The sequence below is a fragment of the Geospiza fortis genome, unplaced genomic scaffold (genome assembly GCF_000277835.1).
Source record: "Geospiza fortis unplaced genomic scaffold, GeoFor_1.0 scaffold186, whole genome shotgun sequence".
In the NCBI taxonomy this organism is placed as follows: domain Eukaryota; kingdom Metazoa; phylum Chordata; class Aves; order Passeriformes; family Thraupidae; genus Geospiza; species Geospiza fortis.
Genome location: NW_005054331.1, coordinates 6063682 through 6089735, shown reverse-complemented (window position 1 = coordinate 6089735; position 26054 = coordinate 6063682). Strand labels below are relative to the sequence as shown.

At 38.7% G+C, this 26054-nt stretch overlaps 1 protein-coding gene across 1 annotated transcript in view; it reads right to left on the bottom strand.

The window, feature by feature from the left end:
* Positions 1–1095: 1095 nt before the first annotated feature.
* Positions 1096–26054, bottom strand: part of ANO4 (anoctamin 4) — a 175853-nt gene continuing 150894 nt past the window's right edge. The window contains exons 19-28 of the mRNA XM_031057554.1: positions 22605–22641; positions 20068–20179; positions 18964–19021; positions 15723–15820; positions 13187–13329; positions 12054–12206; positions 10645–10792; positions 8092–8211; positions 5051–5156; positions 1096–2235 (exon numbers count right to left, since the gene is read on the bottom strand). Of these exons, the coding sequence (XP_030913414.1) occupies positions 2044–2235; positions 5051–5156; positions 8092–8211; positions 10645–10792; positions 12054–12206; positions 13187–13329; positions 15723–15820; positions 18964–19021; positions 20068–20179; positions 22605–22641 (1167 nt within the window). The 3' untranslated portion in view covers positions 1096–2043. The remainder of the gene's footprint in view (positions 2236–5050; positions 5157–8091; positions 8212–10644; positions 10793–12053; positions 12207–13186; positions 13330–15722; positions 15821–18963; positions 19022–20067; positions 20180–22604; positions 22642–26054) is intronic.

Below are 26054 nucleotides of genomic sequence, written 5' to 3'. Positions count from 1 at the left end.
CGATCCTGCCCCAAAACTCTGAGGCTGCAACTGTATGTGGTGGATGGTAAACACTAACCCATCTGGCATGTGTGTATTGGAGGTCAACACTGCCTGATCTCCATCCCCTATTTACAGAGACAGGAATATTCCTATTTCCCCACTGTCCTGGGGGCTGTGTCCTCAGCTGCTGTGAGCAGAAGCAAAGATGAACAAATTCGCTTCCCCATTAGTCAGGAATTTACCCCACAGCTGCTACTTGTGCTCCCCACTCAGTTTGGCACCAAGACAACACAGAACAGACTAATCCTGATATTCCTTCAGTGTTTATGTTGTCTCATGGGACTTTCAGGCTTGGGCCAGGAGGAGCTGATAAAAGGGAGCTGCTATGTCATTTATCCTCTTCAGGTAGGATGGAGGGTCGCTACTGGAGGAGGTTCCTTGCTTTTTTGTGTAGGCAGGCAGTGGCTACAGAGAGGAGGGTGCTCACATTTTCTTTCATCTCTCTCCTTCCTCAAGTCATATTGCCTTTCATCAAAGCTCCCCCCTCTTATGCAAATAGCACAGTTCTTCTTTGCAGTGGAAAAAAGTTAATAGATCTAATTTGCTGATATTTGTCTTGCTGTAAATGGTCCTGCTGTCATGTGGAGCTTGAGGTATCCATCTGTAGGATCTTGCATTGTGTGGTCTGTCCAGAAGGGCAAATTCTACCAAATTCCTTCTATCAAATTACTTCCAGAATAACTTTTAGAAACAACTGATTGAAGAGCTTTCACAACAATCAGTATTTTGATTCATGTTGCTCTAGCCAACATATATGATGTCTTCAAAGCTATAAGTCCACTCTTTTGGGTTAATAGTCTGGAAATTTTGAATTTCTTAATTAAATCAGAAATTTTAAATTTCTTAATATTTAGGAATTTGCTAAAGGATACTGACAGTGGTTTATTTTGCCCAAGTCTCATTTGCAGCCTGTGCAGAATTGCTCTGCATTAAGGATTTCAAGCTGTTTCATACTAGAGTCTGTTGTTTTGTTTTTTCCCTCCACCCCTTCATAGATAATGGAATGATGAATACAGAAAGCGCTACAAGTGTAGATATTCTGGATTACCGTGTTTTATTTTGCTCACCTGCCTTTTTCTGTTTTACTTAGGCAGATCGGTCTTTAAGACACTGTCTGACATGTGTTACATGTGTAAGTGCACCCTAATTCCTGACTAGGCCTCAATGTGATCTGGCAACACAAATCCGTGGGCAGTTCTGGGCAAGATGCCCTAACCTGATTTCATTCTTTCAGACACCAGACAGTCCTATAGCTGAAAAGGCACTGTTCAAAACTTTAACATGTATTACCAACTTTACACAGTGTCATTTCCAAATAAATGACCCTACAGCTAGATACCTCTGGCCACATTTAGATGCTTGGCTATCTGCACTTCTGATGGCTACATTCTTCAGCATTGTCAGGCCAGTTGATCAGACTCATGATCATGCATCTCCTTCTAGATAACACTTCAGTGTTGTTGAGCAATGGAAATGATCCAGCTACGTGACCTTAACTGGTGGCAAATGCAAACTAACGCGGTTGGGTCTGCTGTGGAAGAGAGCAACGCTGCCATGCACGTGCTGCAGGTGGTGGCCACACACACAGACAAACACTGCCGCATTGCCAAGGCGCAGTCACTGCTTGTGAAGTAGCAACTTCATGAGAATGAGCCAGAATATCACCAAGTTCTGTAAAGCACTGGAAGTTGTGTAACTGCTTTGAAGTTCAGGGCCTCGAGTTTTAATCAGGGCCTGGGAGCTTCCTGGCAAGAGTGCAGAGACTTAGTATTGGTCTGATGTGCTTGTGTTGACATCAGCTCTGGAGAGGACTAAGCCTTGGAAACACCTCTGATTTCAAAAGGCTTATGACAAAATCCACCCTATTGAAGAGGGGCACACGTGCTAAATGCACGCATTACTGACTATTCCTTTCAGTGCACTCTCTGCTGTAGAAAACCAGGATTTTTTTTTATAAACAAGAGTTCTTATCTTCTTTTAGGCAGTTTCTTCCTCATCCTGTCATGGCCACTCATTGTGATAAGATTTTCCATTCTTTTTCCTTTCCTTCCGCTCTTTTTGCAGACGTTCTAGCTCAGCTTCATACATCATTTCCTGAATCAGGTACTTTTCTCTCCTCATTCGATCTCTCAGATCTTTTGGAAGATCTGGAATTAAGTAGGAGATCAGATGTTTTATGCAAAAGACAAGGTGCTGTGAACACAAAAAAAAAAGGAAAGAAAAATTTAAAACCTCAGGAAGAGAACAAGTACTTTTCATATCTTCTGAAAGCCATCTCTTTCTGATATTCTGATATGTATTTAAACTAAATCCACTACTAAATTTTAAGAGAAAAAACCACGAAGTTTTTTTCCCCACAAAAACTCCCGCCAGTCAGTGAAGTGTGGGTCACAGCAGAAATTATGAGCAGGTGGGTTAAAATAAAGCTTCAAAACTGTTCTATGACCTGTGTGTTCAAAGCCCAGAGGTCATGATTTGCTGTAAAGTTGTTTGGACAGAGCCTGGTGTTAGTACTGGTATTAGTTCCTGCTCTGCAGGAAGAGGAGGCTCAAATGATGTAACACTTTCCTGTTGCCATTAACACATCAAAATTTGAAGTAGTGAATCTATACAAAAGCAGTAATATATGTATATAAAACAAAACCTCAACATTTTGTCTTACACTGTGTCTCTTATCCAAAGACATATTCCTGTTTAGCAAACACCACAGTTAAATAGAAGTTGACTGATCCTTTGTCCCTCCTATTTTAGGTGTGACACAGCAAAACTTGAGTTTGATACCCGAGGATTGCATGACTGTCCTTTTCTGTTTGATCAGAAATGCTGCTTGGAGACTTACTCACTTCACTTAAGAGGAGGGACAGATAAACAAAAAAATCCTTCATCTCAGAAAGGACATACATTCTAGATTGGAGAAATAAAGGTATTTCTTCTTCTCCAAGCAGAACCCTTCTTTTGAAAGCCACTGAAAAGAGAATGTAAAATGTTTTCCCATGTACTCTTCCCTCATGATAAATAAACTCACAATACTCTAATTGTTGGGGTTTTTTTGCCAAACCTAAAAAGAGGAAAAAAAAGCCTCCTCTGTTAGTTTAGCCTGGACAAAGAATTCCTTTTGCAGTGATAGGAAATACTTCTGTTTGTTTTCAAAGGAGGTTAAGTTATCCAAAACAAACCACACGCAGAGTGCCAAAAAGGAGCCTGAGCCTAGGCAGTTACTTAATTAATGAAAAAACCTACCTTGAATCCCCCATCTCTTTGTGCAATCTTTATTGTAAGCACTGCAGCAATCACAATACAACCCTCAGTGTTTTAGAAAAAAATAGGTCATGGTTTCTGCTGCAATTACCTTTTTGATTTCATAGATATAGTTAAGGAGACAGCTTGCAGTGTCACTAAAAAGAGTGGCTCATGTTGAGGGAGGCAGATATGAGCCAGCCTATGGCTTTGGTTGAGACAAAGCAAAGTCAACTCAGATGTGCCCAGTAACACTAAAAGTTATTCCACAGTTGGTCACAAATTTGGTTGGACAGTGAGACTTGAACAGGGCTCATTTTTCTTGCCTCACTTCTCTTTGTGCCTACACTGTGCTGCCTTTAAGTCAAGTGTGTATAAAGAAGCCAAACTCTCTTCAATATTTAAAATTTTTAGGCTGACTTGCCAAGACCATTCTTGTAGTCCTTTTTGGAGAGGCATACCCTGACTTTCAGTACTGACTGCTCATGAAACTAGAAGGGATTAAGCCCAACAGGCCTCTATCAAATCTTTCTTTCTTTCCCTTAATATTTCCCTGAGTGTGGAACAGATGATGGAAGAAATTATCTCCTTGGAAACTAATAAGTTATCCAGTGTAAAGGAAAAAGAGAGCCCAACCTGTAGTGCCATATTCCTTCACCTGGGAAGGTCTGAAAATTGCAATCATGGGGAATTTGCTGAATTCCTTGGGCTTCTGCTGAGCCACAAAGAATTGAAATAATGGTCTAGAAAATGCTTCTTCTCCACCTTTGCTCTAACACAAATGTTTCTGTTGTGTTATCCAAAGAGGTGTGTTGAAAGCTCAGTTGAGAATGAATTTACACTCTTCTGTGAGTCAGAATGCAATATGTGTTCATGAACATTACATATATGCCAGTATGGTGACTACAGTTTCCATATGTGTGTTGAATGTCCTGTTGATTTCAGAGCAGAGGATTGAATAAAATGTTTTCTAAAATGATGTGTTCCTTCTTTGGCTTCTTCACAGTGTAAAAGGTATTTCAAACTTCTTGTGCTTGAGAGATGTTGAGCTCCTGGATTCCTGTGGAGATATTCAGGCACTTGAAATTAGGCCTTAAGAGCTGCATTTTTTTTTTTTTTTGGTAAATCATCTTATCCTATTTGTCTACCCTTCTGGCTCTCTTTTTCAAAATCAGCATGGGAATACCAGTCATGTGAAGTTGTATTATCTCCTTTGGTTTGCCTTAAAAACACCTGAGATACTGACAGTAAAAACTAATATTATGAACATAGACAAAGATATTGAATCCTTTTCGTTGTCATCATCTTTGTGATGCCAACCATTCTGAAGGAATGAAAGGCATTAGAAAAAAAAACAAAGAAAAAAAAAAGCTAGATGTGTAAATACTGTAACTTTAACTATTATTGTTTCTCAGTTGCTCAGATTTAATATTTTCTTCTCATGTTCCTTCACCCCTATCCTCACGCAACAGTCAGCATATGGCTTCCCAACCTAGACAAATTACTAAAAAAGTAAATAAAAGCTTCATTTATTTCCCCCCTTTGCAAATCACTGCTATAGTTTTCAGTGTTATATTCCCTTTTCTGTAAGAAACTACATTCCTATGGCTGTTCAGAAAACAAAGCCGAGAATACCAAGCACAATATAAGTAGAAGAAACTAAGACAAAAAACACCTCAATGGCTGCCATCATAGATCAGCCCAAAGCAAAGCTTCAGAGGGAAATTTGTTTTCTTTTTGGTTTTGTTCTGCCACCTGGTTGGGCACTGACCTCAAACACAATAATGAAGGCCAAGCGTGCTGCCAGGACGTGCCAGAACTGCAGCGTGTAACCGTAGGGCACGGGCGAGTGCGGAGGGTCCCGGTAATCCCTGTACCTGAAAGACAAGCACAATGTGCGAGTTAGCAACCTCTGCACTGCTGCCTGGGTGAAGGCAAACCCAAAACCTATCTCCTCTTGATCATTACATTCTCTGCACTAAAAATGAGCTCAGTTCCCCTAATGCTGCTTGCTTCTAAGGCTGGGCCTGTGCTAGTCCTTGATGTCAGGTCAGGTGCCTGCTTTTGAAGCAAGTGTGCTGATCACCTCCACTTACCACACTTTTCTTCATGCAGATGGACTTACTTTCAGCTGAAACCTACCAGTAAGATGCACTCCAGGAGTTCTAATGGAAATTGGGCACAAAGGACCCAAACCAGTGTCTGTCTGAAGAAAAACCTTGAAACAAATACACAGGATGGGAGGAGCTTTGACTCTACAGCATCTCCCTTGGCAGCACAACATGCACCTTTCAGGCATCTCCTCAGAACTTGGAGAAGGATGGGATGCTCTGCTCATTCAAGGGACCCTTTATTCTCTTTAGTCACAGATATTTTAAACCCATAAGTGTCCCTGTTTTGTCAGCCTGACAGTTCTCCCAAAATCCATATAAAAATGCTTCATGGATTCCACCTGGCCCTTGATCAATTAGCTGGCCATCCCTGGTGTAAAACATGACTCATCCTGACTTGAGCAGAGCCAGTACTGCACCTCTTGGTATTTCAAGAGGTGAGGACCATGTGAGAAAGTGATCTAGTGTCTTTTCTCATAGTGTTATATGGAAGAATTTAGGTCTCTGAAATTTAAGTATTGGGAAAGTTGAATCCAGGAATACTCCAAGATTGTATTTACAAACCATGAATCTGTTTACGTCACACATTCTGGAGTCCATTTTTACTAGCAGTTTGTTAATTCTAAAATAGAACTGTCGAAACCTTATTTAAAAGTAGTGTAAAAATTGCTCACTTCTTCATCTGTTTCCTACATGGGACAGAAAACCCACTGTAAAAAATATTGAAAATACCATAGTAAATAATACAGGTTGATTATTAAGTTAGTTTTAAGAAACTAATGAAAATGCAGATGAATAAAAGAAATAAACATTATTTAATCTCTATGACAATCTGTATTTCTCCATGAAGCTTCACGTTCTTAGATTGCAGAGGGTGCTATACAAATGAATATAAACTGTCTTGACATCTTAGTCAGCATCAAATCTCTCAGAAATTCCAGTATTTCTAGAATAAGTTCTAAAAATTGAGATGAATGCAAGTAGCATTCTGACTACATAGTTTAGGAAGTTTTAGAATATCCTAAGCATTCTACTTCCTAGGATTCACTAGGAATCCATTGTTACACATGAAAAAATGGGGAAACCTTTTATAAACAATCAGAATAGCACAGCACTATCTGTGTTCCAGGCAATCAGAAACTAAGTGAGACTTTTTCAGACATACTGCCTTCCTGGAAAAATGCCTACACTATTCCACAGTGGAACATAATATTTCCTAACCTCCCTATCAATATCTGCTCTGAAGTGCAATTAAAATGACTGATGCTTTAGTAGAATGGAGTTTGGTAAGAAGCTGATAAACTCAGATAAAGAAAGATGTTAATTTTCTTTCAAGGGTAGATATACATAACAATTCATTGTCTCCCAAAAGGACAGATATATCTTTTGGAGATTCATCACACCGAATTTAACAGTGTTCTGTTTAGGCAATATTGAGCAGACTTTTTTTTTTTATTGTAGGATTTCCATCATCAAATTTAAGGAGCAGAAACTTCATGCTAGAAGTTGGGGAAGAAAGGAATTGAAGGGGAAGAACAGAATGGTCAGAATGACAAAATATTATTAAATAATGCTATAGCAAACAATGTGGAATGGAATATTCTCACTGTGGTTCTGCTCTATAGGTGAATTCAGCATTGGAATATTCTTTCTGACAAATAAGTTGCAACAGTCTTAAATATCAGTTAAATGAAAGCATTGATGCCACCCCCTCCTCCCTTTTATTATGCTCAAAATTCTTCCTATTCACAAAAACATTGCAATATTGCAAGTATCACTGACTTTTGCTGTATCACAGACCTTTGTGGTATCACAGAGTATCTTTTGTTCTTTAGGCACACATAAATAAAAGGATATTTTAATTCTTCACAGTGAAAAATATTGGGACTAAGTGTATCTGCTAAAAGGCTACCAGGTCTCATGCTTGTAATGTAATATTGCAACTAAAAAATGGTAGCTGTATTTGTTTGGTATTTTTGGTTGGGACACTATTTAAGACCTTTATGTAGACCCTTGGGGTTTTTAAATTCCATTAAATTCACTCAGGTGCAAATCTGCCATTTCAGAATTTTCTCAGACTGCAATTTCTCCGATCTGTTGTTGAGGACAAAGATGTGCAGATAATTAACCGCTCATCTTCTTTTGATTCAAACCACAAGTATATGATTATTACTAATAATTACACCAGTAAGCAATGACATAAACATATTACCAGTTCCACAATTTGGAAATGCTGGATTTGAGGTTTCGAAAAGACAGCTTATGACAGAGCCTGTTTGTGTCTGCCAGACCTGTGAAATACCTCAGCGTGGCCTCGCCTGTGCAACCTTGACTTCCTGTGCATGCCCTGTGATATCATCTCATCACAATTGGGTCTCACTGGTACTAAGTAGTCAGGCACCCATTAGTGCCCTTTGATACCCTATTTATCCATGATGATTGTGTCTGAGTCAAGCTATGACACCATAAAAATCCTGCATTAGGAACACCCTCCAGATACCAACTTTTTGGCTTCTCTTTTATCTGAGGAAAGAATCATGCAGGTAACAGCCAAACAGTACTGAGAAGAGCATGACCCTGAACAGCACAGTTAAAACTTTCCATTTTTAACTTCTAAAATTTAGTTTCAACTCCAGATTTATTGTGATGCTTCTCCATTTCAATGTCCTAAAGCAGAGAAGTAGGTTGACCAGAAACTTACCTGCAATATTTTAATGGTGAACCAGAGAATTCACTTCCATTTGATGTTGGCTCTGAACGGTTTTCAAAGTCAGACACCAGAAATACTGATAAACTGGCATTAACATAGCCAACCATACACCTAGAGGGGACAAAATGATGTCAGCAGGACACAGCAAGGTTTTTCCATTAACTGTTGTACCTAGGAGGATGTCCTTTGGGTTTCATAAAATCCAAAAGTGCAATTTTGGTGCTTATTAATATTTGAAAGGGATGTTGAGGCAATATAAAAGAAATGCTAAAGTAGGTCAGATGAACAATAAAAGTGAAGCAATGGTATATTTCTATGGGAGAAGGAATGGTGAAGACTGGGACTAGTTACTTTTGAAAAGTCACCTAAATGGTGAACAATAGGGGCAGAGGAAATAATGAGGAGTGTTAGGAAGATAATCAAAATATTCCCACTGTTACACTCATGGTACTAGCACAAAGAGACACTAAATCAGATGGAAAGATAATACACTTAAAACAGCTTTTTAGAAAATGCCCAGTTAATCAGAGGAACTCCATTCTAGAAGATCCCAGCGTGACTGAACACTGTGAGGGCTAGGCAAAATTTAGAGAGCACTGAGCAGAAGTTATGTCCCCTGTTGAAGGGCTGTGGGTGTCAATAGAAGGATCAAGTTTGTGTTAGAAAAGCTGAAGAGATCTGGCCAAAATGTGTTGTGCTGTTCATGCTACACTTACCCTACACAGGTAAGTGTAGGCACACTACTTATCTTGGTGTAGAGTATAATGCACAGTAAGGGTTGGGAGATTCTGGTTTTGGGTTGGGTTTTCCTAAATATGGACTTTACAGTCTTTGAGAAATTATATTCAAACATCATCTGGCTTTGTCTCCATACTGATTACATTTGGAAATTAATTTAATTCCAGTATTTTTCTAGTATCATTGTGTGTCATATGGATCTAATACCTACAGATGTTTTTTGAAAGAAAAGAGTACCTCTCTCTTTTAAGCTATTCAATAACAGATGGTCTTCACCCCTTAATTTGAGAAAACTCACTATTCATGTGGATTTCTGAATACCTTCCTTCTTTTGTAACAGTACTTACTAATAACATTATTCAGAATGCTGACATAAACAGTTTAAATACAGGTTAGCTCCTTCAAAATATTACTACCTGACAGCTTCATCTAGAAATTCACTCAAAAATGCAGCAGAAGTGTGAAAACATTGTGCTAGAGGTTTGTGAAAAGAAGATAAGAGCCAAACTGTGAGCCAAACTATTTCCCCTGTGCAGAACTTGTTTCAAAGCCACTGAGTCATATTTGAGTCTTAAGAGAAGTATTTCTAAAGGTGTTGTTTTTCATCCACAATGGTCCTGAGAAAATCCTTCCTTATGCTTTCCTTAGCAATGAGAGTTGCTTACAGTGCCCCAATGTCCTGTAGATCTTTATAATGGCACAAGCAGAGGCACATGCTCAGGAACAACTGGTACCAGACCACTTTGCCCCTGAAGGGATTTGAACTCTTCATGAAAGTAAAGAGAACATCCTCCCTAGCCAGCTAAAACGCCCAAATCCTTGCAGGACAAGTGTTAGCAGGTCTGCTAATCAGGAGCTGCCACACCAGATGCCCTTCTTCTCTCAGTATGATTAAATGTATTGACAATCAAAAGATGTCAAAGAAGCAGCAACAGATGAACTCACTTTCTGCTGCAGGGAGTAAAAAAATCAATCCGCCATATGTCCAATAGCAGAATGCAAGCTCTCTGTCCCTGTCTACTGTTTAGCCTGGGTTTCTTTGCACAGCAGGGCTCCTTGCTAATGGCACTGCTAGAGCATTTGCAAACTGTGTCTGTGTTTGGCTGGATTCTGTGACCTTCCCGGAGCCCAGCAGCTGAGATTTCACAAGTGGCCATGCAGTAACTATCTCATGCTCCCTGGTAGTGTGCACATGCTAAAATAATCTCAGTGTTTAGCAACACTGAAAGAAAATCCACTTAGGCAGCAGGGATTCAGATCACAAATGTCTCCTGGAAGATTTAATCTAAGAACTCTAGTTTTAGAAGAAAAACAAATTGCTTTTCTCTGTGAGTATATATTGATGTATTAGTTGGAAATTTCTTCCTCTTGCTAGACACTACTTTTTAAAGTAATACATGCTGAATATTACATCAGGAAACCCCCAGTGTGCAAGTTTAAGATGCTCAACAATTCTTTACTGATTCGTATCAGCGTTGCTTCAGAAAAAAAACCCCCAGTATTATATCCATGTACTACCAGCTGGGAAGTACAGCTTGGGCAGCATTCTGTCACACACACAAAATCTCTGAAATAGCTCTGCCATGTTTGCCTTGAAGTAACCTCATGGATCACAGTCACTCAGCAACCCATTCTGTGAATATGCAGAGCATCAGTACCTATGGTATCTGGTACCTGTTACCTAAACACAAACAATACATTTGGTTTAGTGGAATCAGAACATACACAGACAATAATACTGCATCTATTCAAGTACTAAGTGATTTTCATGCACATCTGTTCCCCCCTCCAAAAAAAAAGCCTTACTTTTGTCCTGCTTCTCCTTGGCCAGCACAGGGTCCATATTTGTAAGCATAAACAAGGCGAGGGATGAAATCTGATGTCACCGCTATAACAAATGCATTTGTGATAACTGACAGAATTCCAATGCCTTCCAGGATCCCATACCAGATGCCTGTTCAACAAGGACAGCATGTTTACTCCAGGAAAAACAAAAACCAAAGTGCCTGAAATACTGCATGATCTGAAGTAGTTTCCCCCACTGCACAAGGTGTTTTTATGTAGTTTTTATCCAAGAGTCACTGAGTAAAAATAAATTTTCTTATTGAACAGTGAGACCTCATCACTGCGAATCACACCAAAGGAAGGTTAGACATACCCGTTGATTTAATGAGGCATTGAATTGCCCCTGAAACTTTGCTAGAATGCAATTTATTTTGAGAAATCACATCTGAATCAACATTAAAAAAAGGTATTCTTCTGTCCTTCTATTAATTACATTATAGGACTGTTCTTTTTACAAATTATGTCTGTAGTGTATACCATGTACAGCTGTTGTCCCCTCTTGTGCCAGACCCCACAGATTCACACTTTTCTCATTCAAAGCTTTAATCATACTTTAGGCACATGGTAGAACGTTCTAAGAGCACAAAGCCTGAGCTTCTGCTATTTCTTGGTGTGGCCTATGGATTTTTGCAATATTGTTGTTTACGTTAGTGAGGTTTCCTATTTACCCCTCTGAAAACACCAGGGATTCAGCGTTGGGCAGATGAATTTGGTTTTGAGTTCTTCCTAAAGGTGTTGTGCTTTTGCATACTGCGAGGACAGAAGAGATTTGTAGCCAAAATAAGTTCAGAGATCCTTTGCAATAGTGTGTGGCTGGATGACCTCAGAGTTGTGTGGACCTTGTGTTTAGCAATGCAGGTGTGACTCTCTGAGAACAGGTTGTCTGCTGGGATCCAGACCCACCCTGTCTGACCCACCAGGGACCTGGTGGGCATGGCCCCTGAGTCACAGGGGAGCTTGGTTACAGCCAGGTAAATATAAATCATACAGGTTCCTTACAGGATGGTGGCTACTTTAACATGACTTTGATGTTTGATCTGATCTGTCTGGTTATTATATTCAAGTTGAGCAGCATTATGTGTTTGCACAGTATCTGTATCTGCCACAGCAAAGCACCTGCAGAGAACACTGATCACTTTACACCTTGGCTGTTAAGTCCTCCAGAAAATCATTAAAACACATTTTCCAATATAGCCTATGAATTGCATAAGTAGATTGGCATCAGATACTTGAAGTTTTTTTGAACAATCAAGGGGTTTATTATTAATTGGGAAGATGACTGAAAATACCAATCAGCTCTTACTTGAAGTGGTCAAAGCTTTGAAGAATAACACATATATATAACAAACACCTCTTAACAAAGAGCTCACCTATATCTTTGGCTCTTGAAGCTAAAGGTCTTCTCCACTGAGTAACAAATTTGTAAGCATCAAGCCGAATTTCAATAATATTGTTTAGTAAGGCCAGAAGTGGTGCCAGTGGAAAAGCTGCCACAAAAATGGTTGTGAACCCAAACTGAAGAACTGGGGGAAAAAAAAAGGAAATATCACAGAACAACTGTTAGGATCCAATCCCAAGGTCTAAGATACCAGTGTATGCAAATAAGCAGTATGTGCAAAGTATACAGACACTTCTTATTATGTCATACTATTTAATGGTCTAGTGGCAATTTTACAGCAAGTCCTTGTCAAAAGTTAGAAGAAAGAATAAAAAGCCCATGGAATGGACAGCACACTCTAAATTTTGTAATTTGGAATGAGGTTCTGTGCTTTTAGAAAGGGACATTTTTACTCCAGCATCAACTAGGGTCTCTCAATACTTGCAAAGATTAGGGATGAATACATTCCTTTTAGTAGTTCAGATGGAAAACAGTTTGAAATTCTATTTAAGTTTCTAGAGGTAGGTTTTCAGAGTATCAGATTTCCCATTAATTTGAAAAGAATTGTGTGAGGGAGAAAAGGAAAAAACCAATCATGACATATGCAGTTCAGTCACATAGGGCAAAAGTTCATGTTTTTTTAATATCTTTTTTCTGAGCAGTTATTCTCCTCTCTCCTCTGGATAGAGCAATGCCTTTTTGGCAGTAAGTGACTTTGTTAATGTGAGGTAGTAAATGAGGGAGAATTTTAAACATAAACAAGCATGCTGGTCTGTACCATGCACTTCAAAGCAAAAACACAAGACAACTTTCATTAGAAAATAACAGCAAAGTTCTTCAGAAATGTATGCAGATAAAGAACTGGGCTCTGGTTTGGAAAAACAAATCCAGAATGGGAAATGTTTCATAGATGGGAGGTTAGCAAACCATCAGCAGCTTAACTACTTTGGTTTGGTTCTTAAAAACTGACTCCCATTCCTCACCTGACCTGTGAGAATGAAAACCTTTTTGCAGTCTCCTTAGCTTCATATAGTGATAATTAAAAGAATTCACCAGCCCACATCAACAAAACACCAACAACATTAAAATATAGTGAAAGAGAGACAATGAAGGTAAGAGCCATACTCATTTCTAGGTATTCATCAAAGAGTCCATAAGCATTCATAGGCTGCAGATTATAGTCCTTTTCCCACTGTGGGAAGCTTGTTTTCCCCTGTGTGCCATACTCTTGCCGTAGTTTCCTCCTGGTCCACCAGTTTTGAATTAGCCTACATTTTAAATTAAAGAAAAGAAACAAATTAAAGAATATGAATGGCTATTTATCACAAAATTGGAAGAGGTTAAGTGGGCACAACATATCCTGCAAAATTCATTTCCCAATGTACAGGAAAATAGAGCATTAGTAATACATGTGGATGATGACACAGCATCATAATAGGTATGAAAACAGATGCAGCTGATGAGCTGTAATCCCAGCCTATATGTTGTTAAAATGGTGAAAGGATTTTGACATATTTTCATTATTTATTTACTTATTTTTCTCTGCACAGACTGCCAAATCACTCCAGGGTTTGTTTACGTGGCAGAATGCAATGCTGTGTGGAGATAGCTGAGCTCAGTAAATAAAGAGTGCTAATGCTGCCTGATTCTTTCCTCTGTGTGTGACCTGGCATCTCTGCATGGCTCTACAGAGTGCAGGGTAACAATCTCTGGGCAACCCTGGGAGGAAAAAGGCAACCCTGAATGGTGTCTGCAGCCAAATATTCAGAGGAGAAAGAGAGAGGAAGAAATGTCTGAACTACCATGGTAGCTGAGAGATGGATGGCTGACATAGGAGCTACCTGCATCTCAAGAAATGGGGGACCTGTACTGGACATCAGGGGGAAGATACTGTTCCCAAAGAAGTGCATGCGTCAGAGCACTGAGAAAGGCAGTGAGCCAAAAGTGAAATGAATTCTCACATCTGAAATAAACACCTTTTCAGGGAGTTGCACTGGTACGGCCAACAAAGAACACTAGTTAAGAGTTACAGTAGAGAGAAAAAAAAACCCCAAATGACAGATTTTCATCACAATGTCAGATTTTCTCTGATGTTGTGGTTGGCCACTTTGTCTCAGTAAGAAAAAGCATGATAGATCACCCAAATAATTCAGTCCTTTTCCTGGCAATGCTTCACTTCTTGCCCTCACAGTGGCCTGGTCTGGTCTGTGAATGGTGCGAAGTGACTGCAAATAATCCTTAGATTTGGGTAAGGGTTTGGACAGCTGCTTGTTTTCTTGAATCTCAGAGATTATTTTTCCATTTATGTAATTTATCAGAAAGATTACAGCTTTTCCTGTCTTCCTTAAAGAAGTGTAGGTGAAATTGAGTGCAGTTCATCTGAATTCAGGTACAGATTGCAGGGTTCCCTGCAAGTCCTCTGGCCATCCACATTGTGTTGGCTGCCATCAAGCTCCTAGCAGAAAGGTGTTTTTCACAAAAAAAGGAAGTGCATCTGCTAGCAGCATTTCAGGGCTAGAATATGGACTGAAGGGTCTGGAGAGCAAACACATCTCTCATCAGAATAAGTTGAAGTGTTTCACAGTGTTGTGACTGTGTCTTTTATATTGTGGTTTTCCTTGTGACTCTGAAGTGAATATTCATTTCACCTGAAGCAGTTTATTCCTATTAAACCACTTGCTCTTAAACAATCTCCTCCTATCTCTATCAAGCACCTTCTTTTATTTCTCTTCTGTGCTCTTTGTTAAGTTTCAAAATCTGTATTAATAGAAAGCAGATAGTTCTAATGAAAATTGACAAAAGTGGTAGGGAATGGAAAGAGAAGGATCCATACTGCTGTTACTGTTCCCTCCTGCCCATCCCAACTAATCCCTGCAGCCCTAACAGCTGCAAAATACTGACAAGGAGTGCTAGCCCCAGGAAGGATGGAGAAATAGCAAATCCCTCTGAACTTTGCAAGGGCAAACTTTCTGACAGTGTCAGCTCTCTCTTAGATTTTCACTCTTGCTAATTTCCCTTGATGACCATCCACACTCTCTCTAGCATCAACTACACTGATCATATTGAACCTATATTAATCATATTAAACATGCTCATTAGACATTAATCAATAAGGAATGAACCAATAGGAAATCAGTAATTGCCAACCTTTTAGCTAGGGCACAGCTTCATGTTACCTTGAAGATCACAAGGGAACTTGTCTACACACCAGTCAGTACATTTTTTTATCTTTCAGAGTGCATGTACCAGCAGTGCACTTTTTCCAGCTCGTACCTGCTCTTTCAGGCGTCTTTTATCACCCAACAAGAAACAGAATTTAGAACTTACTAGTATAGCTAAGAAATGATACATATAGTATTTTTCATGTAAGCAACATAGTGGCCACACAGTTATTTTTAAGGAGTTTAAGAACACAGAATACAATTTAACAAAGCAAAGTACTTTCCATGTATTATTTGTTAATATTTATATTACACTTTCATTTCTGCAAACTGTGTGCAGCCTGGAAAAGAGCCCCAAACATCATCTATATATCTGGAGTTCTGTATCCTTGGGGGGATTTTCTGTTGTAATGACTACTGCATCTTGCTTTTATTAACTGGTGATAAGGAAAACATAATATTCTGTGACCTACAGAAGCATAGGTATTATATTTACTTACGGATATCCCAATTCCATGAAATTATTCCATGTCTGCTTTAACACCATTATAATGCCCATTTGCATACAGAGATCAATAAGGCATCCACTAGGGTGGCACTACAGGGAAAAATAAAGAAACAAAATGTGAAACAGGAATTGTGTTGAGCTTTAAAGCATTCATTATATGCTAGAAATGGTACTGGATCATTTATTAAAAGGGAATTAAATGCATTCTCCTTATTTTTTAAAGAAGAGTAAACTCATGGGAACAGATGACATTGTATCATACTGTCAGCATTTCAAGCTTATCACCTAATTCCCTGCCGAGGTCAGAGTCAGCTGAAATCAATGCAGTTTTCACAGCAGTGCTCCTAACGTGCTGCGCAACTGTGGGCAGGGCAGAGGCAAAGGCCACCAAGTTTCTCCATTGATTTCAATTGTTTTTGGGAAGGGCGACTGTGCATCAAGTCAAAGAATGAAAATTCCTCCTAGCTGCACATAAACCAAAGAGTTTATGCCTAGAGGGTAGACCTAGAACTATTAATTGAGTACTATTTACATCTATGACTGAATAGACCGTGCAAAGCTGTTCTCTTCTCAAAGAACTAAAAATCTCTCACCGCTGAGCAACAATTCTTAGTATTTGTTACTGAGTGCTTGCTTGCTTTAGCAGTGGCTCCAGACCCTGAAGCTGTGGTGCTGTTTTGGGGAGAGATCTTCAGATAGTACAAATACAGCTGATTTTTTATCTGGTATTGCAAAAAACCAGAAAGGCATCAAAAGTTTTCTACCCTCAAACAGCATTTTGTGCAATTGACTTTGCAGATCCAAACTGTGTAGTTCAAACTGTGTTTTACAATCTTGGGTATTACAGATAAGTCAAACAAATCACTGTCACAGAACTGGGATTATTTCTCTCTAACTTTTAGGGAGAAAAATTAGTTATGACCTGGAATAAAATGAGACATTAATTTCTTATACATGCTTAATTATCCATCTCTAAGAACATGGATCACTGCTGAGGTTTCTGCTGACCTAATTTAGCATCTCTTTAGATTAACAGAGTGACAGGGTTGTTTTTTTGGTGGTTTTGGGGCGGGGGAGGTGTTCTGGTTTTTTTTTAAATTTTTTTACTTCTCTGTTGTGATGGCTGTCACAAGGGTTCTTGGGATGAAGGAAAAGATGTAGATCTGACTCTATGATCAGAAGGCTTTATTATTTATTAGAAGGATTTATTATTTTATGATATATACATCTATTTAAACTATACTAAAAAGAAAAGGAAAGGAGAGTTTCCAGAACTTGCTACCTAACCTAAGAATAGAAAAGTAAAGAATGATAACAAACTCTGCTCTCTTGGACACAGTCCGAGAGAGCTCTCAGTTCTGGATTAGCCATTATTTCTAAACATTCAAGATGAGCCAATCCAGACTGACCTGTTGCATTCTACAGCAGCAGATAATTTATTGTTTATGTCTGGTTCTGAACTTCTCAGCTTCTGCAGGAAAAATCCTGAGAGAGGATTTTTCATAAAAGAAATGTCTGTGACACTCTGTGATTATTACTAAATCATCATCTTTCTGTTTTTAGTAATTGGTCACATGAATGAATATACCCTGAAACAGGTGAGTGCAGTGTTAATGAAGTAGCAGCACTGTTACAACCATAACATCAATAATATATAAACTGTGGTCTGAGCATGTCCATGGACACTGGATTGGTGTTACTAAATGTCTTAGACTTGGCAAAATTCGACAGGTGAAGAGAGGGGGATTGGAGGGGTACCAGAACATGGTATTCTAAAGCAGGTTATTTCTAATAAGACCTAGTAGAGATACAGTCAATAACTTTTTCATTATTAGACTCTTTTTTTTTTATTATTAGACTCTTTTTTTCTCTGAGAAAAGCTTAACAGGGACTACAGAGAGTAGCTTCCACCAGCAACAGTCCCAACCTGTAACACCTCATTGTTGCACTTTCGTCACAAACCCGGTTCTCTTTTCCTTCCATCTCTTCTCCTGCAGAAAGATGAGTTTCTTTCCATGTTCTCTGATCCCTCTGTGAAATGAATCAGCCCACTGAATCAGCAGAAGACTGATTCAGCCAGAAAAAGGAAGTTTACTGCTGATACAGGGAATTGAATAGGCTCCTCACAGGGTTGGACAGGTGAGAGCCAATGCAGAGGAAGAGGAAGGAGCAAGCCTCAGGGTGAGGAAGGAAGACCAGAACTGTTTTCCTTTGACAGCAGCAAGTCAGCTCAGCCCCAGACAGATTTTGAAGGGATGCTAAACAAAATTCTGTCAGCCCATTTATCAAGGATTCTTCCCTTGAATTAGCAGAATACTCCATAAAATTAAGATGGTTTTATCAAAATTCAAATCCTTTAGTTTTGCTATTATTTGAATGGCCTTTATTAACCAAAATATTTATGTATCCAGATGTGTTTGAAAATTCAAGCTGGCAGGGATTTTCCACTTACCATTTGTCATTTATCTGCAAAGCTGTTTCAATTATTCATCTGTGAAGCAGGAAAGAAACCACGGGATTTCAGCGGGCACATAGCAGCACTGGAAAGTAAATTACTGGTCCAGAAACTGCTTCTCTTCACCTCCTATAACTGTCAAATGGGCTTTGAATTCTGAATGTATTTATTTAAAAAAAAATAAATAAAATAGAATTGGTCCTTGAGTAACTTGCAAAGCCAAACTCTCATTGCTTTTCATATTAATTTGATTTTACAGACATGAGACATTATGCCAGTAACTTGTTTGGGAAGTTTGTTTAGTTGTTTTGGTCAAATTTCAAATACATTTTATGTGTCTGGATTTTTAATTCATTACTTTATTATTTTAGCTCTCTGGGTTGCAAGGCTAGAAAAGCTGAGAAGAAAGGACTTTTTTTGAAGAAAAAAGTTGTCAGATTTGTATTTGACTTTGATTCATTCCAAGGATAAAATATTTCCAATTTGAGGAATCTTTGAACCATCTGACACCACTGTTTGAATGTGATGCCAACACCAGAACTGCTAGCATTGAAAAGGAAATACACACACACACACATATATATATATATATCAATATATATCAATATGTAGATGCTTTTGTAGCAGATGGTAGTGTCAATAGTGGGGAGTTAGACAGCACCTGAAGACCCAAGAACACACTCAAAACTGCCTGGGCAGATTTCTGTGCCTGCCTCTGCTTGCATCCATGGCATCTGTGGGCAGCAGATCAATCAGCATGCGGCTATCAAGCACTCACCTCTTCCAGCCTCCACCGGTTTATCAGCCTTAGGTAGGCACCAGGGTGTCCTGTAAATCTGTAACACAGGAATATATATTAACTATGTTGTGTCAGCAGTCTGTTCACAGTAGTACAAGAAAGCTCACACTCTAATTTTAATCTGGTGTTAATGTGACTGGTGTAACTACAAAAGATGTTATGCTGTAAAAAGTTTTATGGGTATTCCTGGAATAATCCTCATGGAGGACTACAGATGTTTTTGCTTCAGTTTTATTTCAATACCAATACTCTGCTGTTGGATATTCAACATATGCAGAGCAGAGGGAAAATCTGACTAAAACTCCTCACGTCAGTTCGGAAAATGGCATTCAGCTGCCAGTCCATTTCCTTTCACTGTAGAATGCTCTGTGATGTCTGCCTTCCTGTGAAACCAGTGAAAATTTTAGTTTTCAGTAAAAAACATAATTTTCTAACTATTCTCCTGTGTTTTCCCCCAAAGTTTTTCCCATATGTAAATAATCCATACTAATGGATTCTTCTACTCAAACCTTCTCTACTAAAAAGGTCTTTTTTTTAGGAGACTACCAGAAAGAGATAAACAAATAATATATATTTAGATAGACACATACACACAAAAAAATACATGTATATAAAATATAAAATATAATATATATAATAGATATATATGTGGGAAACCCCCCCAAGTGATAGCTCATAACTCACTCTTAACAGTTCAGATCATGTAATCAGAGCAGGTCCCTTCCAACTGAACTATCCTATCCTATCCTATCCTATCCTATCCTATCCTATCCTATCCTTTATTTATGTGTACAAATAACACATATAAAAACAGACTGAAATGACCTGCATGTACAGTATTGGGAGATGCATCTGTTTCCAATGGTGAAATTGTTAGGTTAATATTGAAACCATGTGGTGATAGGAAATGAAAACTACATCTGTTTCTGGGCCTTTCAAAGGAGTATAAAACTGCAATCTGTTCTGCTGGAATTTGCATTTTATTACGTGTGATAATATGGTCCATTTTGTTTCATTACAAACAATTTTATTTCTTCTCTCAACTTCATTTTGCACATATGAGTGTGCAGACATCAATCCTACCTTCCAAGGAAGAATGCTATATAAAAGGTAGAGCTGTTCAGATTGACAAACTGAAAAAGAAACATTTTCAGAGTGAAGCTGTTCTCCCACTCCGATTCCGTACGAGGCTGCTCTGTGAAGAAAATGATCAGAGTTTCAGAGGCTTATTCAGATTATCAATTTCCCATGGCACAAAGGCTGCACACACCTGTAAGAGCTGGCAATATATTTGTAAATTAGCCTGCTGTTTTCAAAATATAACCTGGCAGAGGAAATTGTACCCAGAAGCAGGATTCAGCAAGTGAGCTTGTGGAGACTAAGAAATCCATTCTGGTGTCTGTGTATATATGTTTGCTCCCCTGAGACTGTAAGAAAGTGGTCAAGGTGATGTGTATATTAAACATCCTGCCTGTATTTAAGTGGTCTTTACAGGCTCAGGCTCTTCTCTTGTTTCCTTTTCTGCATCCTACCATAATGACATTGCCACTCCACCAAAGCTATTAAAATGCCTTTTTGTTAGAGATGCCACACTGAACTGAAGAAAATCCTCCTGGTAATTCTGTTTCATGGATTTGCCCACATATATCAGAGGAGTGCCACTGCATGGCTCCCCTTCCTTGTCCCAGGGAGCTTGTCACAAAAATCCAAGAAAAAATATTTTTCAGTGGATGGGCTGAGGCAAACAGGAAAGGGGAAGACATATTCTTGCCTTTGGGCACTGTTCCCTTATTCTCCATCTCAAGAAATATCAAGACAGAAGTTAACAAAACAATGTCCATGCCAACACACCAGTTCCATATTCTGGAACTACTTTCCAGCTGGCAGGAGCTTGTTGTTAGCTGACCATTACTGTGAACAGGAGTAATCAGAGAAGTGGAGTTTCTAATGGTGATTCTGAGTATCATAATGATAGTAATCATATACTGCTTCCAAAGCAGCCTCCAGTAAAGTACTACAAGTACAGAAAAAGCAATAAACTTGATTCTCTTAACTTAGAGCTGCCCTTTCATTAGAAGCCAGTCTGCAGGAAGGACAAGCCTGACTATAACAAAGCTGCTGCAGCTGAAGCTTTGCTCACATGCCCATCAGAGACAGTGGTGATGCCCTGGAGGAGCACAGATGTGAGTTCTGAAAAAGGTCATGTAAAAGCTGAAAAAGGACATCCTCAATGTCCTCAATGTACTTTTGCTGCCAGTTCTACTTTGAGCTTATTACACTGATAAAGATAATTCAAATCAAATCAGTTCCTTATGCCACCAGAATAAAAATCACAAAACCATCTGAACAGGATTGAAAAAACTTGACCTGCTGAATTTTCATACAAGTGCTTTCCGCAAAAAGCAGACCTACCTTGATGACAACCTAACAAAGTAATCAAGCTTTAAGGTCTCTAGAATATATCTTACTGTCTGTCCCCAGGCTGTCAGGATATAGCTTGTACAGTTCACAAACTTGAAAGTCATATTTATCAACTGCAGCTAGCAGATATCTGCTCCATGGATACAGGATAGCAAAAATATTTTAAAACTACAGCATACAAATGAGGACTCTCAGTTTACTAAGAAACAAAAGAATAAAATTCTATTGTACACAGATATGTTTTGAACACATTACCAATGACTTCTTGGATGTAGAAAAGCCCTGTGAGTAGCTAAAATCAGTTGTTTCCTTTGAGCATCAAAGCATCAAAATCTGTCCATCTGGTCCAAAATAATTTACTGAGCATCATCAACGTACACAAGTTTTCAGGAGCTCAAAATAACCTCCTCAAACCACTTGTACATGTGCAATAATATGGTTTGCTTAATAGGCCTTCAGCCAGAGTCTCATTTCAGGCTTCTTGACATTAAGGAGCACTTGCCAATTGCCCCCAACTACTGCAATCTTCCAAATATATCAGGATAATATATCAGGATCTCCACAGATCCTGTCTGAGCCATGGGTATATGAATGACAGCCTGTTGCCACCCCATTGACAGGGGATGCTCTCCTTAGAAAACAGGTTTCCTTGCTCTAGCATAAAGACTGACTTTGCAAGTGAGCTGAAAGGATCACTGAAATTTAGAACATCATGTAGTTTAGGAGCTGATGATTCACCTAGTCATTTTCCCTCCTTACTGCCCTTCTTAACGGCAAATGTTTGATAGCCAATCAGCACCTTAGTTTCAAGCTATGAATTTGTTTTCCAGAAGTGGCTTCCCTTTTCCATGTTTACAAACCCTGGAGATTGTGAGTGCTAGGTCTGTCTGAAAACTCATGCCTTTTCTTCCAAGGTAAAAATTTTACATGTACTTATAGTAAACAATTTGTTTACATTCTTAGATGGTCAGGGGTTAAAACAAGAACAAAGGTGGATAACTGTTATCACCACTGGTTGAATGGCACAGTAGTTTAGTTTATATACTTTCTTTTTACAAACTTAAGAAAAACATTAATTCCTATAGATTGCAAATTAATTAGGATTTTTCATATTTATGCAGACATTTTGCATTTTATCATGGTCTGTGGACCAATAAATAAGTACAATATTATTCAATTTTATATTTAACATTACTTACCTAAATTTGTCAGGAAAAGAGCAACTTTTTCATACAGCTGTAACAGAGGAGAAACAGCCTCTTAGTTAGATGGCTGGCTCAAAAATGGAGAGAACATGTTAAATCTAGGAAGAGAACATGTTAAATCTGACATGCAGATGATTTCTGTGATGTTCTGATAATGACAATAAAACTACATAATATTACAACAATGATATAATCAAACAAGGAAAAGTAAAGTTTTTATATCTAATGCTCATGCATGATATATGGAGAAGAAATGCTGTCATTGTCCCTATTTTATATACAGAGTGAAAAAGGGTGAGAGAACTTTTCCAAAAAGAAAAGAAGAAACAACAGCATGACTGAGATTTTTGTTTTAGTTACTTATGGAACATTCACCTCACAAGGGAAAAATCACTCTAGAAGAGCAGGCTATGGTATGTTGGATATGTTGGTTATTTGGGGCTTTTTGATTTTGCTTGGCACTTTGGTGCTGAGAGGAAAAACACCGGGGGGGGCAGGTTTACTTCAGAGAAAATCTTTAGTAATCCTCACCACCAGACACATTTCTTACTCTGACCCAGTGTCATTTTTCTAAATCCTAAGTGGTACTTTCTGCACTTTCAGGTACCATGCTCTCAAACTCTCCAGAAGACCCCAAACTTTGTTAGGATTACAAAACTAACTTGGAGGGTTTTCACAATCAGTATTTGTAAAGGAGTTTTGAACCTATTAACTACATCACCAAGACCATCAGTATTAGAGTAAATTAATACAATTATTTCCATTTGCTTTAACTGAGTCTGGAGCCTATTCCTACAACTTGCTAAATGTCCTTAACTCTCGCTGATGCCTGCAGGAATACAAAGCTTCTCATATTTCAGGCTCAAGTATTTACTTACTCCTACAGTGCGTAGCAAAGTTTCTTTTTATTTGTAGTTATCCTTACACTGAGTTATGTATTGTTTACAGATCAAACTGCCTGCTTAAGAGCTGAAGTCATCCTGAAATCTCTCATCCATGTTAACAACAACTTCTTAGAATAGTTTTCGGCTGCCTTTGGAGTCAATGGTTTTGTGTCAACTAATGAAGAAGGTAGTTTCTTCTGGGTTTAAAAGCATGTCTTAAGGGCAACTGTAAACATGCTAAATGTCTGGGTCATTTATATCCTGGTCCCAGCAGGGAGTGTGGTTTTTTTACAAATGTTCATTGCTCTACAGAAGGGTTTATTAAAATTTCAATTTGTTGCTCTTCCATTTAGAACAGTAAGACTGTGTTAGAGATTCTGTTAACAATGTTTGGATCTAATTATCTACTACTGTCGTTTATCACTACTACCCTCAAGAGGCCTTGTTTGGGATCATATTCTGTTCTCTGTTCATATTTTCCATGGGCAATATTACTGGAATTAACAGTTTTACATAGCCTAGGTAAAGCTAGTGATTGTTTCCAGGTCAGGCTGCAAGGTTATCTGGGAGACATCATGCTTGAGGGCCACTTTGTTTTGTTGTGTGCTCAGAACGTCTGGTCTGGAATTTACTTGTGGTCTAGACCTTTCCCCTGGTGCTTTGAGAGGCTGTCAACTTGTATCAGAATCACTGCTGGTTTTCAAGTCTTTTAGCAGTGAATTCTCTACTGCTATGCACATCTTGGTCCGTTCTGGTTTTCTCTTTTCTTCTCTTCTGGCACTTTTCTTGAATCACAGTTCATGCAGGATTCTACTACCTGAATTGCTTCTGGGGATTTTTCTTCTACCAAAAGAAATCCCACGATTGCCCTTCAGTAAACTACATTAATCCATCATGGGAAGCAAGGGATTATGCTCCTAAAACCTTTCTTTGAAAAACTCCTGCAGTTTCATATTTGTGGATCTTTTTCTTCCATAAGCTATATCCAGATCTCAGGTTGTAGTGTTTATTGAATGGTGATGAGTATGAGGCTAGAGAAATCCATCTTTGCAGTGCTCCACTTATTTGATAATTTTAAGAAATAAAGCAAAGTTTCTCAAAAGGCACCTTCAAGCAATCTTCCATTATTTAAAAGAAAAATCTCAGAGCACTTAAACTCTTCGGGAATGAAGAAATTTCATTTGTGCAGTATTTCTTTGTTGCTGCTTCACTGCATATACAATGACTCACACTGAGAGCTTGAAAATGGATGTTGCACTGGCATATATATATATATATATTTTTTTTTTCTCAATTTTTTTCTTTTATGCTTATTGTGTGCTCTCTGTGAAGTAAAGAAAATCCCCCAAAGCTAGAGACAAAACCCAATAAAATAAGAATAACATAAAAGAAGAGAGCCCTCAGTACAATCTCAGACAGAAAATCAGCTTCCTCCTTTCTGTCCTTTCTCAGCCTATAGTCCCACCTAAGGGAAAACAGGAAAAACAGCAGTTGTGGATAGACTGTTTTAGTCACTAATCCAGTCTTGCCTTCCTCCTTCTTCAAAGAAAGAAGCAAAGTCCTGCACAGCAAACACTCTTGGAATTTCCTGCCATATAAAAAAGGACCCTTCAAAAAGAATTTTTAGATTATGGAAATGCTTGGATATCGCATAGGGAAGAAAGAAGTCTCTAAGCCAGCCTTGGAAATGAGCGGACCTGAAATAACATCTCATCTTTTCCCTAGGAAGTAAATCAGCATATCTCCTGGAGTGAAGCCTAACAAGCTGTTTGCAGAGGATGCTTGCTGTTGAGTAGGCAGAGATACACTCTGGCTCCAGTGCCTGTCTGGTTTGTAGGCTGAACCCTCCTTCCCCTAAAAGGCATTTTTATAACGTCAGTTGACAAAACCTGATAGCGGAAGGCCGTACACATCTTGCCAAGAGCAACAAAGAGCAGACACATTGCTATCAGAGCAATATACAGGAGTATCATCTCAGTGGAAGGAGGGAACTCATTCCCCATCTAATTTATGCTCTACTCTCTTACTGGGACTGCTGCCACATAGAAATTCCATTTTTGTCTTTGTCCCAAGTCTGGTTCCAAACCAGCCCACAACAATAGCTGCCATCAGCCAGCCCCACTGCAGTGCACCCAGGCCATGTCTCTGGTACACGCTGGCAGAGGCCATGGACAGTTCTGGAAGAAATCACATCTGCTCAAGCCTTCTGGAGCTTTCAGCTCAAGAGAGTTCTGCTTATGGACATTGGGTCTGCATATGCATATCCTCACTGGAAAACTACCATGACAGCTGAAATTAGAATTACTGAAAATAGTGTAAATAAGAATAAGCTTTGTCACTATATTTAAAAAAAAACCCATCAAAACACAATTAAAAAGAAGAGTATTCATGAAATGGACTGAAAACTGCATGCATGTAAAAGGGAAAGAAGTGGCAGAGGATAAAGCAGGGGTATGATTGTCTCCCTAAAATATTTTCAGAATATTCAAACATACTTTGCACAATATTTTGGGTTTGGAATTACACTTTATATAAATAGTGAATGATGTCCATAAACAAT